Here is a 16367-nt window from a genome sequence, read left to right as displayed (position 1 = left end):
TAGTATGATACAGGTGAATCAATAAAGATTAAGTAGAGGAACCTAAAGTTCAGATATTCTCAAGCATATAGGGATATGTAATATATGATAGGGATGCCATTTCACATTAATTGAAAAAATATGGATTACTTACATATTTGTAGTATTGCTAAACTAGAAAACATACAAAGAAAGCTTCACAAGGGGGGCACCTGGGTGGCTCAGTGGGTTAAGCCTCTCCCTTTGGCTCGGGTCATGATCCTAGGTACTGGGATGGAGCCCCGCATCTGGCTCTCTGTTCATCGGGGAGCCTGCTTCCCCCTCTCTCTCTGCCTGCCTCTCTGCCTACTTGTGATCTCTCTGTCAAATAAATAAAATCTTTAAAAATAAGAAAAGAAAGCTTCACAAGGTAAAAACACTTTATTTTTTTTTAAAGATTTTTATTTATTTGACAGACAGAGATCGCAAGTAGGCAGAGAGGCAGGCAGAGAGAGAGGAAGGGAAACAGGCTCCCTGCTGAGCAGAGAGCCGGACATGGGGCCTGATCCCAGGACCCTGGGATCATAACCCGAGCCAAAGGCAGAGGCTTTAACCCACTGAGCCACCCAGGCGGCCCGGTAAAAACACTTTAATAGTCATATAAGCAACTAAGAAAAATTATTTCTAATTTAAAATAAAGGGTTAGTTTACTAAATAAAAAAGATAATATCAATTAGGAAATTAAAACATGAGAAAAATAGACATACTATAAGAAGATGCCATCATAGAAATAGAAAAGAAATAAAAGGAGCTTATTCTCTCATAGTAAGAAATGTGTAAGCTAAAACTATAATATATATCTAATAGGCAGAGATTAAAAATTTATTATCAACCGCATTCATCAGGGTATGGGGAGGTATTCTCCCGTGCTGATACTAACAGTGTAAGTTGGTAGAAAGTCCATGAAGAACTATTTGGAAATATATGACAAACCTGTCTTCCATGGGAGATGGAAGGTAGAGCTGCAGAGGGAAAAGCACAATGTTCCCTCTCTCCACCAACAACAGATTGCCCAGATTCATTCTAATTCATGAAGAGACTAGGTTTCTGGTGGTGAGGGAGCAGAATTTGCCCTTTTTCCCAACTAATCACCACCCTGGATACGTGTGTGTATACAGAGTGGGCAAGTGCTGAAACAGTGAAAACTGATGCAGATTTAACTGAATTATTCTGGGAGATCTAAGTCAAATATGATTTCACATGCTCTTTGTATCCTCTCATCTCTGCCTTCTTAGGATTCTTCCCTTCTCCAAAAAAAAGGCTCAAAAGAGAAGGTTCATCTCTTGCAAATCACAAAGCCATGCCTCAGGTGAGATGATGTTTCCTCTCTTTCTGAAATAAGTTGTTTTCAGGTGATATAAACATTTGCTTCCCTATCCTTAAATTTCCAGGATGTTGGCAATTGCTTCCATGAAACTGGTTTCCAGTAGGGCAAGCAAGTGGCCTAAGCGTAAAATGTGGAGTGCGTTTAGGGTTTTACATCCCTAAATTTTGCATCCTATGTTCCTCACCTTCCCCACCTAGTTGCAGACCTCTTCCCAGTTTTTCTTATTCCAACCAGATAAACATAAGCCTTTGCACCTTCTAGGTGTAGCCAATGTTTACATATTGACTTGGTATATTACTCATCATCTCCTTTCTTAGTCTTCTCACAAAAGTACTGCTAGAACAGAAATGTATTATTTTGATTTAAAAGGGAATATATTACTTTACTGAATCTCTCTATCTTTAATGAATCTATCTTGTCTAGACACTGATTTGAGATCGAAGTTGTGAGGAGTCAAAGAACAGTCATGGAAAAGCTTTGATCATCTCCAATAACCTAGGTTTTGCAATGATACAATGGGAGGTAGAGTTGGTAAATCACATTATTTGCTTGTGGTAAGCTGTCTTGTTGTGTGAGGTTTCCAAGATAGAGATTTGTTTGCAAGCTTGTACAGAAAACTATGATTTTGCATTCTCCTTCTGTGATCCTCCTGTCCATTTTATCCAATTCATACAAATGGTGGCCAGCCAGTGAAAATCTTTCCAGTATTTCAATGCTGTTACAGATTTTTTTCTTATCTTTTTAGTTTCTTCTAATTTTTTATATGTGGGTGCAGCAGAATGAAATGCATATGCTAGTCCATCCTTGAAACATTCTACTTTGAATCAAAGGTGGCACTTTTTCCTATTTTCATGTCTTTCAGAAAATTCCTCTTCATCTACCCATCTTCAAAATACTGATTTTCCCCAGATGCCAATTTGTTCTCTTCTCTTCACTGTCTCTTTTTCTCTATGCACAGATACACTCTAAATGTTACACTGATCTAATTCTAGTGATTCTCAAATCCTCTCTCCATCCTAGACTTCCATTCAGAGTGTCAGAATCATATATCCAATCTCCAAAAGTTATGACCACCTGAATGTCCCATAGACACACGAAGTACATTTCCAAGGTTTACTTCATTACCTCCTTTGGTCCAGCTTATTCTTTCTTCTGTTTTCCATTTCCATTTTCTAGTCTCAGCACCTCCCCACTTGCCTATACAGGTAACCCAAGAGCTATGCTTATTTTTTGTCACTCTACAACCAATTTATGACCAATTCTTTGCAACCCATTATCCACTAACCAGTTTTCTCCTCTCTAGACCATTAATACCACTGTAATCTAGTAAACATCTCCAACAATGGTTACTTAATTTTCTTTCCCACTTAACACACCTCAAGCCTTCTCCAGTCTTCAAGAGTATTGCCTTTGAAGTACAAATTTTATCAGATAATATAGGTGCTATTTAGCATTTCTTTATACTCCACAAAGCAGCAGAACAAGCAAAGTGGGGTATGCATTAGAATGGAATGTACAAGACAGCATATTGAAAGGGAGGAAAATACTAACAGATTGTATTCAGGAGCAGATCATCAACTTTATGGATTGCTGTTAATGCTGACTGATGCCTTATAAATAAATATAAATATGTTGAGAGTGTTCTCAGTACATTTTTAAGGCCACTGCTCTGTAGGAAAATTCTAGTATTATTCCATAAATATGTCCACTGCCCACCTTGATATATATTTTTCTTCTTTGAGCACAAAGACTCTTTCCTAACATACTGTGCCTTTTGCTATTTCCTCAATTTACTAATTTTCTTCTCCCCATGAATTTTAAAAGCTGATACACTGTACAAAACAAATTCATTGTGAGGACAAAATTTTGATGTCCTCAAGGAAGCCTTGGAATACAAAATGAAATTTTTCTTCACTTCATATCATTTCCCTTGTACATATTTCTGTCATTCATCTGTAATATCTGTTGAGTGTATGTATTTATATGTATGCCTCTCACGTAACCAGTAACTTTTCATGAGCAAGGCCAGGGTTTTATTCATTTTGGTCCACCAGGCAACCAGTCACATTTAAGGCAAATAGTATGATCTTATATATTTTTAGCATGAGATAATAAGTAAATACAGAATATATTATCAGAGAGAAATTTCTACAGTAGACAACACAAAATAAGAAAACTAGTCTGACCACTGAACATGGTCTCCAATATCTAGTTCTCACTAGTTCCAATCACTTTAGGATGAACTAGAGTATGCCCTTACAGGGATCAGTGTCATTCAAGGATGTGACTGTGGACTTCACCCAGGAGGAATGGCAGCAACTGGATCCTGCACAGAAGGCCCTCTACAGGGATGTCATGTTGGAAAACTACTGCCATCTCATCTCTGTTGGTAAGGAAAATTCCTTGAATCCTTCAACATCATACCTCTCCTTTCAAGAATTTCTAAAGCATATGGAACTTTGAATTTCAGAGATCAGAGGTGATGACTCCCTTTTCGTTAGCAGACAGTGTGATTAGGTCCTTACTTGCCTAGTGCAAGGTATTAACTTGGTAAGATGTTAATGTATGCCTTGTCTGTCACCTTAAAGCTATAGCTTTCTCTTCCTTCAATAGTTTTGAAGCCCAAGCAGCTTATACCAAGTCTCATTTTTTATTACCAGGGTTTCACATGACTAAGCCCGATATGATCTGCAAGTTGGAACAAGGAGAAGAACCGTGGACAGCAGAGAGAATTTTTCCAAGTCAGAGCTACCTTGGTGAGTCTGTACAGAGCAAATCCAGTGGATTCAGGTAGTTGACACATTCAAATGTTTTACGGGATCTATTTTTTTAATTGTGGTAAAATACACATAACATAAAACTTATTATCTTAAGCATTTTTAAGCATAGAGTTCAGTGGCATTAAGTACATTTACATTGTGCAACTATCACCACCATCCATCTCCAGAACTCTTTTCATGTTGTAGGACTAAAGCTGTACTCATTCAAAAATAACTCCCCATTACCTTCTCCCCCTAGCCTCTGGCAACTACCATTCTACTTTCTGTTTCTATGAATTTATCTGCCTAGGTACTTCATAAAAGTGGAGTCATGTGGTATTTGTCTTTTTTGTGATTAGCTTTTTTCATTTAACATAATGTCCTCAAGGTCTACCCATACTGTAGTATATCAGAATTTCCTAACATTTTAAGGCTGAGTAATATTCCAACTGCATGTATATATCATATGTTGCTCATGCAATGGACACTTGAGTTGCTTCTACCTTTTGGCTACTATGAATAATGCTGCTATGAACATGAGCATACAAATATCTACTTGAGTCTTTGCTTTCAGCTTTTTTGGTATATACCCAGAATGTATATACATGCTGGAATGTATGTAATTCTATATTTACTGTTTTGAGGAACTACCATACTGTTTTCCACAGTGGCTACACCATTTTACATTTCCAAGAGTTTCGGTTTCTTCACATCCTCACCAACACCTGTTATTTTTTATTTTGGGTTAATTTTTTAATTTTTATTTTTTAAAGATTTTATTTATTTATTTATTTATTTGACAGAGAGAAATCACAAGTAGTCAGAGAGGCAGGCAGAGAGAGAGAGGAGGAAGCAGGCTCCCTGCCAAGCAGAGAGCCCAATGTGGGACTCAATCTCAGGACCCTGAGATCATGACCTGAGCCGAAGGCAGAGGCTTAACCTACTGAGCCACCCAGGCACCCATTATTTTGGGCTTTTTTAAATAGTTGTGATCTGTTTTTAAAGGCCTGAGATCTTTGACATGCCTATACATGACTGACTTCTATCCCTCTAAAATCTAAATTTTGATTTTGACTATCACATCTCATGAAAGTTCTTCCCTTGTTTACCTTATTGTTTATAGAGATACTGTTATTATCTTACCAAGAATCTACTCCATGTTTTGTAGGTATAATGTACGTGGAGATCTTTTTTTTTTTTTTAAGATTTTATTTATTTGACACAGAGATTACAAGTAGGCAGAGAGGCAGGTAGAGAGAGAGGAGGAAGCAGGCTCCCTGCTGAGCAGAGAGCCCAATGCGGGGCTCGATCCCAGGACCCTGGGATCCTGACCTGAGCTGAAGGGAGAGGCTTTAACCCATTGAGCCACCCAGGCACCCCTGTATGTGGAGATCTTAAGTATGAAGCCCTTTGAGTTCTGACAGAAGCATAAACCCATGTATGTCATACCCAATATAAAGAACATTTCCACTAACCCATTAAGTTCCTTCAGGCCTCTTCCAAGTCAGTTCCTTCCACTAGGACAATCACACTTGTGATTTCTACCAGCATAGATTAATTTTGTCTATCCATACCTTTTTCATATCTATTTTCTTTAATTCAGCTTAATGTGTGAGACATATGTACATGTTTTTGCAGTAGTTTAAGTAGTTTCTTTTAATTATAGAATAGTATTCAGTTGTATGAATATACCAGTTTGTTTATACATCTCCAGTTCATAGACACTTGAAATGTTCCAGTTTGGGGCCATTATGAATAAAGCTATTGTGAACATCCTTGTAAACATCTTTTTGTGAACAAACTTTTTTATTTCTTCTCAGTAAACACCTAGCAGGTGGTATCACTCATTCATTAAGCAGGTGTATGTTTCTCTTTTTTAGAAACTGTCAGCTTTTAAAAGTTACTGTACCATTTTCAGCTTCTACCAAAAATGTGTGAGAAGTTAAAACAAAATATTTTTTATCATTTTAAAACAATATACTTATTACATGCTGGCTTAAAATCATATTTTTACAAAAAATAACTATCTCCCAAAAGAAAAACAATAGTGACAAAAGTGGAATTGTTACATAATTGAAATTTATTTAATAAATAGCTGATTTTCACATATGATCCTGTATTCAATTTGTTGCAAAATATGTTTGAATCGAAATATATGAAGAAAGCCTCCTTCATGCATCATACATAGGTTGAATGAGAAATATATATATATATATTTTAAAGATTTTATTTATTTGTCAGAGAGCGAAAGAGAAAAATAGAGAGTAAGCACAAGCAGTGGGAGTGGCAGGGAGAGGGAGAAGCAGGCTCCCTGCTGAGCAAGGAGCCCCATGGAATTCGGGACTCAATTCCAGTACCCTGGGGATCATGACCTGAGCCAAAGGGAGATGCTTAACCAACTGAGCCACCCAGGAATCCCTGAATGAGACATATTTAAGAGCCTCTTTAGATTGTCATAGATATTCTTCATTAATACTACACCCAGATGTAACAATTGGTAGTTCCTGAACAGCTAGTTGCAATATAGAACCTGAAATCATAACAATGAACTTTTGTACACTGTTAAATAAAATCCAGTGGTCTACTTAAATGGGTATTTTACCCATGCATTTTTGGTAATATTATGTATTAATCATTTGGAAAATAACAGTTCAGTGACATCTAACATCTTCCAAATTTTAACATATTTCTATATGCAATATTAATTTTAAAAAAATACCAAAGGCCACATTTGTTAATATCATCAGAAATATCATCAGAAAAGTCTAAGAATTGGGAAGCTGACAAGCTCACAGTAGCAAATAAAAGCTTTCCAACATAATGACCTTTATTTGAAAGCGTGGATTTTATCATTGGTTACAAATATTAGCATATGTTTTCCTTGAATTAACATACTCACATTGTTCAAGAAAATGTCTACCAGAGGGATGCCCGGGTGGCTCAGTTAAGTGTCTGCCTTTAGCTTAGGTCATGATACCAGGGTCCTGCATCGGGCTCCTTGCTCAGTGGGGAGCCTACTTCTTCTGCCGTTCCCCTTGGTTGTGCTTGCTGACAAATAAACAACATCTTTAAAAAAAAATGTCTAGGGGCGCCTGGGTGGCTCAGTGGGTTAAAGACTCTGCCTTAAGCTCAGGTCATGATCTCAGGGTCCTGAGATCAAGCCCCGCATCGGGCTCTCTGCTCAGCGGGGAGCCTGCTTCCCCCTTCTCTTTCTCTGCCTGCTTCTCTGCCTACTTGTGATCTCTGTCTCTGTCAAATAAATAAATAATATCTTTAAAAAAATGTCTACCAGATACCCATGTCTGAATAATAATCAGCTGTACTCTCAAATAAATGCTCTTTCATAAAAAGTAGATACAGATATTCCCTGCTTTTTGAAAGTTCATGTTATGCCACTTTGGTTTTCCTAAAGATCTCCATTAGTACCACTAACCAAAAAAAAAATCTGAAGAGGATTCTTTGCTTTTATAAAACAAGGTGAAAAGCAAAAATAGCACTTTGTTTGTTTGTTTCGCTGAGAGCTGTAGAGGCCCAGCCAAGCTCCTCCCCCAGAACGACACTCAGCATCTCAGCATCAGGCTGCCATAGCTTTGAGCATCTGTGCTTTGTCTCAATTTATTTTGCACATTGATTAGCAAGATGCATCAGAAGAGCTGAGGAAAGGTTATTTTTTTGGATCTGGGAATGCTCAAAAAATTTTCTGTGTAAATTAAAGGTAATTGCTTCTTCACTTTATGCCATTTCAGCTTATGAAAGGTTTCACAGGAACATTCTGTTTTTGGATGCAGCAGGAGGGGGAAGAGGGCCCTGTATTCAGTTCTCAACTCAAATTATTATACCAGCACTTCTCTTCACAAAATATATTATACTCTGGTATGCAACAGAAGTGCTTCATGCATACACGTCTTTAATCATCACACAAAATATTGAAAATATGTGTACTCAAGGATGGAGATCTTATAAAATTAATGATTTTTTTCCTGCTCTATCAAAAATAGTCTTACATGACACCTTTTTTCTTATGTAGTGATTACTATTATAGATTGGTGCCAGTGTTTTCATTTCTGCTGATGTGCCAGCATTTTACCTGCTGTATTAATCATATTTTTTATCTTTTATATTTTATGATGTTTTGACAACTTTGGAGGGCCTTGCTTGGCTGGGGAAAGATTGCCCCTCCCAGAGCTAGCTAATCTGTAGAGAGAGTAGACAGTCTGTTGGTAAGCCCGCCTTTCATACAAAAACCAACCAATCCCAAGTCCATACCCTCAACTGCCTCCTTTACTTAACTGTCACACACCAAGGCAACATTTTCTGGCCCCTAAATCACCCGGGGCCAGGTACCTTACACAACTATAGACCCACCCCTGTAACCCATAGCTTCCAATACTGTTAAAAAAAGCCTATCTTAAACTGTTTCCCCTATACTGCTTTGCCTTTCCCATGCAAGCAAGTCCCAAAAAAGGCTTTGGCTAGGCTTTCCACTCTCTCCTTTCTTCCTCCTGACCAAGCCTGCTGCTCCTACGTGTGGCCCTACAAAGCATGATATGTTGCCTCCTCTCAGCAAATGTAGTGAAAATCTTTTAATGGCATTAGCCTATGTCATCAGTCACCTTCATAAAATAAAATTCTGTAAGTACTAATGAGACACCCAGCTTAAAAAGACAAATGGAGTGTTGTTATTAACAAAAATAGTTTTGATTTTGTGGACTGCCTCTCCCCTACCCTGCCTCTCACATAAGGATCTCATGTACTAAGGTCCATGAATCACATTTTGGGATTTAGGTTTAGGCCTTTCTTCTTGATTTTCGTGTCTTTAACATTTCAGTCCTTTCTCCTTTTTCTTTCATTTAATCTCCTATTTATAGGTATTCTTAAATCTATCCAAAAAAAAAAAAACCCAGAGAAAACATTGTCTAATATTTCTTCCTCTTGGTTTTCATTTTCTTTCCTTTCTTTCCCTGTGCAATGTCTTAACTGTTTATTGCACTCAGGCTCACATCCTATTTTCACCATGACACCTGCCATCAGATTTCAAAATCCATATACTGTGGACCTAAGATAATTTTAGTATTACTTTTTTCCAATACATTTATTTCCAATAAGTTTCTGTGTTCCATAGCATAGTGCTCAGATACCTGATACCTAACCCACCTTGATTTGGGTAAAAAACACTAACTCATTTTAATCCTATTTCCCCGAGTGCCTTTTCACATCTTCATTGCTTTTCCTCCCTCCTTCTTTATTGCCTAGGAAATTAAATACTTAATAAGTTGATTTTATTTCAGCGGTCTCTCATTGGTATCCTTAAAGGCTCTTTCTTCATCTTCAATCCTTGCCTTTATAAAAGTCCTATGAGTTGGGCACCTGGGTGGTACAGTCAATTAAGCATCCGACTCTACGTTTCCACTCTGGTCACTCAGGTTTTGGTCTCCAGTTGTGGGGTCAAGCCTTGTATCAGGCTCTGCACTCAGCGCGGTGTGCTTGGGATTCTCTCTCCTTCTCCCCCTGCATATTCCCCTGACCACTTTCACATCTGTGCATTCTCTCTCTTTTAGAAAAAGTCCTGTAAACCATAATAATCTGATCCATTCTCAAGTTGTGGTTTTCTTGTTTTATGTGAATGGCTTTCAAATATACTTTTTCGTCCCACTTCTCCCAATTGAACTCTAGTGTATATTTTGATCTGCCTACAGCAATACAACAATCAGTTGTGTCATCCTTTTGCTTATTGATTTATCAGAGATTATAGTCATTGTCTTTACCTTATCCTTATTTCTTTCTATTTCCTTTTTTTCCCCATAGTCAGCCCCTTATATAGTATCAGGTTGCTTCCATCATTTTTGCTATACTTAATGATCTCTCCACAATTTGTGTTATTTCACTCTATGAAATATCGTTACATCTACTCTCATATCCTCATTTACTACTGACCTTTGCCAAAATGAGAGCATATTATTTCAGTAACTGCTGTAATTACTATTTGGATTTGCCATGGTTTTTACCCAGTTACTTCAGTTTATACTATCAATATACCAAAAAGATATCACTTATTATATGAAATTTAAGTTCCTTCTGACAGAAAAATATCCCATCTGATCATTTCCAAATTTATTTCTCTCTGTGACTGAGAATTCTATTCATCACTCTTTGTTCTAATCTCCCAGATGTATTCCATACAATTGATTTTATTCGTCACAACTGGACCTTTCACTGTGTGATAGCTGCTACATACCCATGTAGACACTTGCAAAGTTAGCCAACTACAAGTTAGAGGGTACAGTAGTATACACAAGACTACCCTCACTTCTGACACCAACTGTAAGTTCAGGAGTCCCCAAGCCTAGCACTAGTGTCAACACTATGCTATAAGGACTCAGGGAACTTGCTGAAAGCTATAATACAGTTATGGTTTATTACAGAAGAAAAAATATGGATTAGAATCAGCTAAATACAAAGGGCAGAGTCCAGGAAGGTACCAAACATGAAGCTTCTAGTAGACCTCTCTCTATGGAATCATGGACAGCATTACCTTGCTGGTGTGACAATACATAGAGAATATTGCCAACCAGAGAAGCATCCCCTGAGCCCATTGTCCAAAGTTTATATTGGGGCTCCATGACTAGGCATGATTAACTGTACACGTAGCCAATCTCAGTTTTCAGCCCCTTAAGAGGCCAAGCTGATACTGTGTGACCCGAAGCACCCACCCTAAATCACACTGTTGGTGTGGGTCAAAGACCTTCCTAAATTACATTGTGATTTTCTGGCTGGCCAAAAGCTCCCGGGCAAACAAATATATATTCCAAGGGCTTAGTGATTACTTCCCAGAAGCCAAAGGCAAATGTCAGATGTCTCTTTGCGCAAGGTTATATTCTTTACTATACAATACTACATATCATTTAGTTAAAATATCAAGTTTCGCTTCCTCCGTGAAATGTTCCTTGACTACTCCAGGCCATGTCAATTCCTTTTTTGCTGCATTCATATTCTACTCATATCTGAAAATTATGAATAGATGCGTCCTCTGTTATGATCAAACTTCTTTCCCCATCCAGTTAACATTTCCCCCAAATAAGGTTCTCTCTTTTACTTTTTCTTACTGCAGTAACAGAGGCTAGATATTCAATAGTTACCTCTCGTTTTTAAGATTTTATTTATTTATTTGACAGAGAGAGAGACAGCGAGAGAGGAAACATAAGCAGGAGGAGTGGGAGAGGGAGAAGTAGGCTTCCTGCTGAGCAGGGAGCCCCATGTAGGGCTCGATCCCAGGACCCTGGGATCATGAGCTGAGCTGAAGGCAGACGCTTAACGACTGAGCCACCCAGGCACCCCAGTTACCTCTCTTGATACTATGCAAGGAAAACATCTTTCTCATCCATTCAGAAATCATTTAATGATAAGTTCTTTTAAATATACATGCCAAGGTCACATTCCTTTATCTCAGATAACCGTGTGTTAATGTATATTCAGAAGATAGTCAATAAAATATTGACATCCAAGAGCTTAACTTTTAGTTGGGAAGGCAATATTATCAAATGAGCATTCTACATATAATATTCATACTAAAATAGCAGATTGTTGAAAGAGTTCTTGAAATGGATGGTCCAGGCTATAATTATAATCTAATTTCAGATAAATTGTACATTAAAGGATACAAATAATATATGAAGGCTTTTGGATGAATGAATAGTAGAATGTCTCTGAAGGTGGTTGTGGTTCTTAGAAAGATGATGTAACTCCAGTTACTAATACAGATTAGCTTTAGTGTGTTCTAGAACTGCACATAAATGGAATTGTATAATATATACTCTTTTGCATAAAGCTTTCACTCTGAAAAATGAGATTCATCTCTTTCCACTGTGTATCAGATTTTTTTTCTTTTTTATTGGTGAGTAGTATTGTATTGTATATATACAAGACACAGTATTACCATTTACCTTTTGATGAATACTTGGGCAGTTACCAGTTAAGGGCTATTGTAAATAAGACACAAGTCAATGGTACTTGTGTCTTATTTACAATATATATGGATTCATCATTCCGTACTTAAAATTACCCTACTAGACATGGGTGGTGGTAAGGTAACGATGATCAGATATAGCCAAATATTATAAGAAAAATAATAGAGTTTTTAAAAAAAGAAAGAAAAATAACAGAATCAGTTAGTGCTGTAAGCATATGGTTGAGGAATCTAGGCCTTCACATCCCCCGTAGGGAATAATGGAGTTAAGTTATGTTACTGCACTGGGAGGAAAACGTAAACCCATCATTCCTGAAAATTGAAAGAGTAATTCAGCAAATAAAAGGAGAAAAAGTTAGAATTGATGGCCAGGAGAATTTAGTTACTGACCATCTCTGGAAGAAAAAATTGATGGTAACAGCAGTCAGAATACAATAGTGATTATATTCATGTTTTAAGTATACTTTGTTCTCTGGTTTATTTTACAATTCCTAATGGAAAGAGGTTTCTCAAAGTCTTCCCTTTTAGGAGAAAATAAGTTGTGTGAAGAGTTAGGGCCTAAGCTATAAACAATGTTTCTCTCAACACTAGGAAATGAGTGCTTGAGAAAGTTCATTTGCCATGGATGGGTTACATGCAAGGGAGGAAGAAACAAGTGGAAGTATTTTATAACACATATTTAGGCATGAGGGAATAATATGTAGGGTTTCATTTCTACCTGAACATTTTCCTTGCTTACTGGTTAGTACCCTTAATAAGCTCACTCCCTTATTTCTGAATCTGCCATTCTAAGAACAATCCCACTTTCATCATCCTTTGTCTTCTGTTTACTTGTCCTTGTGTTTATTATACCTGCTCAAGGTAGCTTATATTAACAATATGCCAAAGGTATGAGTGTTCTTTTCTTATGCCATTTTTTCCTCATTTTAACTATGTAGCTAGCTTTGTGTTTATATCATATGAATTTTCCCTACCAAGAGGTAATTTATTTTGGCCTTTGTGTAGATCACGATAGTGAGGCAGACAGTTGCACAATGGGTTGTTTGTGTATACATCCAATCCATAACATTTATGTGAAAACTTACAGTGCTGTTATTCTCTTCTAGAAGAAGATGGAAAAGCTGAAGATGCTTTAGTGAAGTTCAAAGAATACCAAGACAGGCACTCTCGATCAGTCATATTCATCAACCACAAAAGATTAATTAAGGAAAGAAGTAATATTTTTGGGAAAACGTTTCCTGTAGGCAAGAACCGTATTATTTCAAAAACAATACTACGAGAATATAAGCCTGATGGAAAGGTTTTAAAAAATATTTCGGAATTAGTCAGTAGAAATATAAGCCCTGTAAGAGAGAAGTTTGCTGAGAGTAATGGATGGGAGAAATCATTCCTCAATACTAAAAACGAGAAAATTCATACTACAGTGAATCTCTGTAAACAAACAGAAAGGAGTCTGAGTGGTAAACAAGAGCTTATTCAGCATCAGAAGACTCAAACTCCTGAGCAATCATTAGACCATAATGAATGTGAAAAATCCTTCCTTATGAAAGGAATGTTATTTACACATACTAGAGCTCACAGAGAAAAACCCTATGAATACAATAAAGATGGAATAGCCTTAATCGAAAAGTCAAATCTCAATGCCCATTCACAAACTCTTATTGAGAAGAAAACCCATGGATACAGCAAATATGGTAAGTTCCTCTGCAGGAAGTCTATTTTTATCATGCATCAGAGATCTCAAACAGAAGAGAAACCCTTTCAGTGTCCTTATTGTGGGAATAGCTTTAGAAGGAAGTCATATCTCATTGAACATCAACGAATTCACACAGGTGAGAAACCTTATGTCTGCAATCAATGTGGAAAAGCTTTCCGTCAAAAGACAGCCCTCACTCTTCATGAGAAAACACATATAGAGGGGAAGCCCTACATCTGTATGGATTGTGGAAAGTCCTTCCGCCAGAAGGCAACTCTCACTAGACATCACAAAACACATACAGGGGAGAAAGCCTATGAATGTACTCAGTGTGGAAGTGCTTTTAGAAAGAAGTCATACCTCATTGATCATCAGAGAACTCACACAGGAGAGAAACCATATCAATGTAATGAATGTGGGAAGGCATTTATCCAGAAGACAACCCTCACTGTACATCAGAGAACTCACACAGGAGAGAAACCCTATATATGCAGTGAATGTGGGAAGTCCTTCTGCCAAAAGACAACCCTCACTCTCCATCAAAGAATTCATACTGGGGAAAAACCCTATATTTGTAATGAATGTGGGAAGTCCTTCCGCCAGAAGGCAATCCTCACTGTTCATCAGAGAATTCATACAGGAGAGAAATCCAATGGATGTCCTCAGTGTGGGAAAGCCTTTAGTAGGAAATCAAACCTCATTCGCCACCAGAAGACTCACACAGGGGAGAAACCATATGAATGTAAAGAATGTGGGAAGTTCTTCAGTTGTAAGTCAAACCTCATTGTACATCAAAAAACTCACAAGGTAGAAACCATGGGAATTCAGTAAAGGATATGACTTTTTTGGTAAAAACTTTTGAAGTCCTAGTAAACACTGTACATGATGTAGCTTGCAAACATAATATTCAACAGTTTAAGGTACTATTCCACAAATTTACCTACTGTTTGTGAGCCTATATGACACACAAAGAATGACTAGACAAATGACAGTAGTCATTGAAAATACAACCCTCATTTTTTTATTATTAGATCCAGCAGGCATAAACGTCCTCTGTCAAGTTTCTACAAACATTTAAAATCGCTTGTTTTCAATTTCATTACATACCTTGTTGTGACCCAGTAATAAGCAACTGACCAACTGGCAGTGGTCCATGGACCACACTGTAAGCTAACGTGTTTTTAAAAGAAAGGAAGTATGAATGTTCATAAGAGTGACTTAAAAGAAAGGAAGTATGTATTTCTCATGGCAAATATGAAATAAAAATTGTTACCTCCTCAAAATTTACCACAGTTCTGACTTATAACAGAAATTAGGTTTTGCATATTATGAACCTTTATATAAATTGGATTATACATCATGTATTCTTTTATATATGGCTTATTTCATTCATCATTATGTTTGTAAAACCCATCATTAGTGCATGCAGCAGAAGTTCATTTATTTCTATTCTATATTGAATTCCATCATATGATTAAATTACAATTTATCCAATCTACTGTTGATGGACTTTTTCATTGTTTACAGCTTAGGGTCATAATAAATAATGCTTCTGTGAACGTACTTGTCATTCGGTGTACATGCATTTATTTCTCTTGTGTATACACTAGGAATGGAATGGCTGGGTCCTGGAGCATATGTATGTATGGTCAGCTTTGGTAGATACTACCAAACAAGTCAGAACTTTCACAGCATGATATGAATGAAACAACTGAATATTAGTGATATGGTGATGGTTCCAACCAGACAATTCATGCTAGAGGGAAACACTACAAATATGAAAACTGAGAATCCAATTATAATGCACGTACAAAGGCTTTTAGCCACAGCCCAAACTGTAATATAATACCAAACAAATGTAATAAATGTGAGGTTGTCTCTAGCCACAAAACTGCCATATTTGAAATCCAAAAGTCATATTAAGGAAAGGAAGGCTCCTAGCATGCTTCCTTGCATTAGAGAGTTCTAACTGGAGAAAAATCCTACAAGTATAGTAAAGGGAACAGGGGGTAATAGCATTTACCTATGGCCTATATCTTGCTGGATGTATAAAAATGAATATGGAAAAGCATATTGTCATAGTTCAAATCATACACAACACCATGGAATTCACATTGGATTGGAACTCTTTAAATGAAATTATCATAAGGGGTGCCTGGGTGGCTCAGTCAGTTGAGCTTAGGCCATGGTCTCATGGTCATGAGATCAAGCCCCACATCAGGCTCCACCCTCAAGAGCTTGCTTGGAATTTCTCTCTCCTTCTCCCTCAAACTTTCCCCACAACCCCCTATACACGTGCTCTCTTAAAAAAAAAAAAAAAGATCATAAGAATGACTTTAGCCATAGCTCAGACCTTATACAACATCAAAAAAATTATGCTAAAGAAAGGGAATTTTTAAAAAGGGAATGGATGGGGGTGCCTGGGTGGCTCAGTGGGTTAAGCCGCTGCCTTCGGCTCAGGTCATGATCTCAGGGTCCTGGGATCGAGCCCCACATCGAGCCCCACATCGGGCTCTCTGCTCAGCAGGGAGCCTGTTTCCCTTCCTCTCTCTCTGCCTGCCTCTCTGCCTACTTGTGATCTCTGTCAAATAAATAAAATCTTTA

At 37.4% G+C, this 16367-nt stretch overlaps 1 protein-coding gene across 5 annotated transcripts; it reads left to right on the top strand.

Moving 5' to 3' along the window:
• Positions 1-1226: 1226 nt before the first annotated feature.
• Positions 1227-15332, top strand: ZNF382 (zinc finger protein 382). Of its 5 annotated transcripts, none has more exons than XM_080828735.1 (4): positions 1227-1327; positions 3608-3734; positions 4006-4101; positions 13174-15332. In XM_080828735.1, exons 1-4 carry the CDS (start codon positions 1319-1321, stop codon positions 14592-14594), a joined length of 1653 nt encoding a protein of 550 aa, XP_080684861.1. In that variant the 5' UTR covers positions 1227-1318; the 3' UTR covers positions 14595-15332. The 5 variants fall into 5 exon arrangements, with proteins under 5 accessions (XP_080684861.1, XP_080684863.1, XP_080684859.1 ...); XM_080828737.1 differs by having other exon boundaries at positions 13177-15326; XM_080828733.1 differs by lacking the exon at positions 1227-1327 and adding an exon at positions 1767-1867 and having other exon boundaries at positions 13174-15326.
• The last annotated feature ends 1035 nt before the right edge of the window (positions 15333-16367 follow it).

This window comes from Martes martes (assembly GCF_963455335.1).
Source record: "Martes martes genome assembly, chromosome: 17".
Taxonomy (NCBI): Eukaryota; Metazoa; Chordata; class Mammalia; order Carnivora; family Mustelidae; genus Martes; species Martes martes.
Note: the sequence above shows the minus strand (reverse complement) of the source record. Positions and strands in the feature narration are given on the sequence as shown.

What these genes read in the sequence shown, in the direction of transcription:
- ZNF382 (XM_080828733.1), top strand. An exon ending in CTGCCATCTCATCTCTGTTG is followed by an intron (nt 3,735 to 4,005) that starts GTAAGGAAAATT and finishes TTTTATTACCAG; the next exon opens with GGTTTCACATGACTAAGCCC. An exon ending in TCCAAGTCAGAGCTACCTTG is followed by an intron (nt 4,102 to 13,173) that starts GTGAGTCTGTAC and finishes ATTCTCTTCTAG; the next exon opens with AAGAAGATGGAAAAGCTGAA.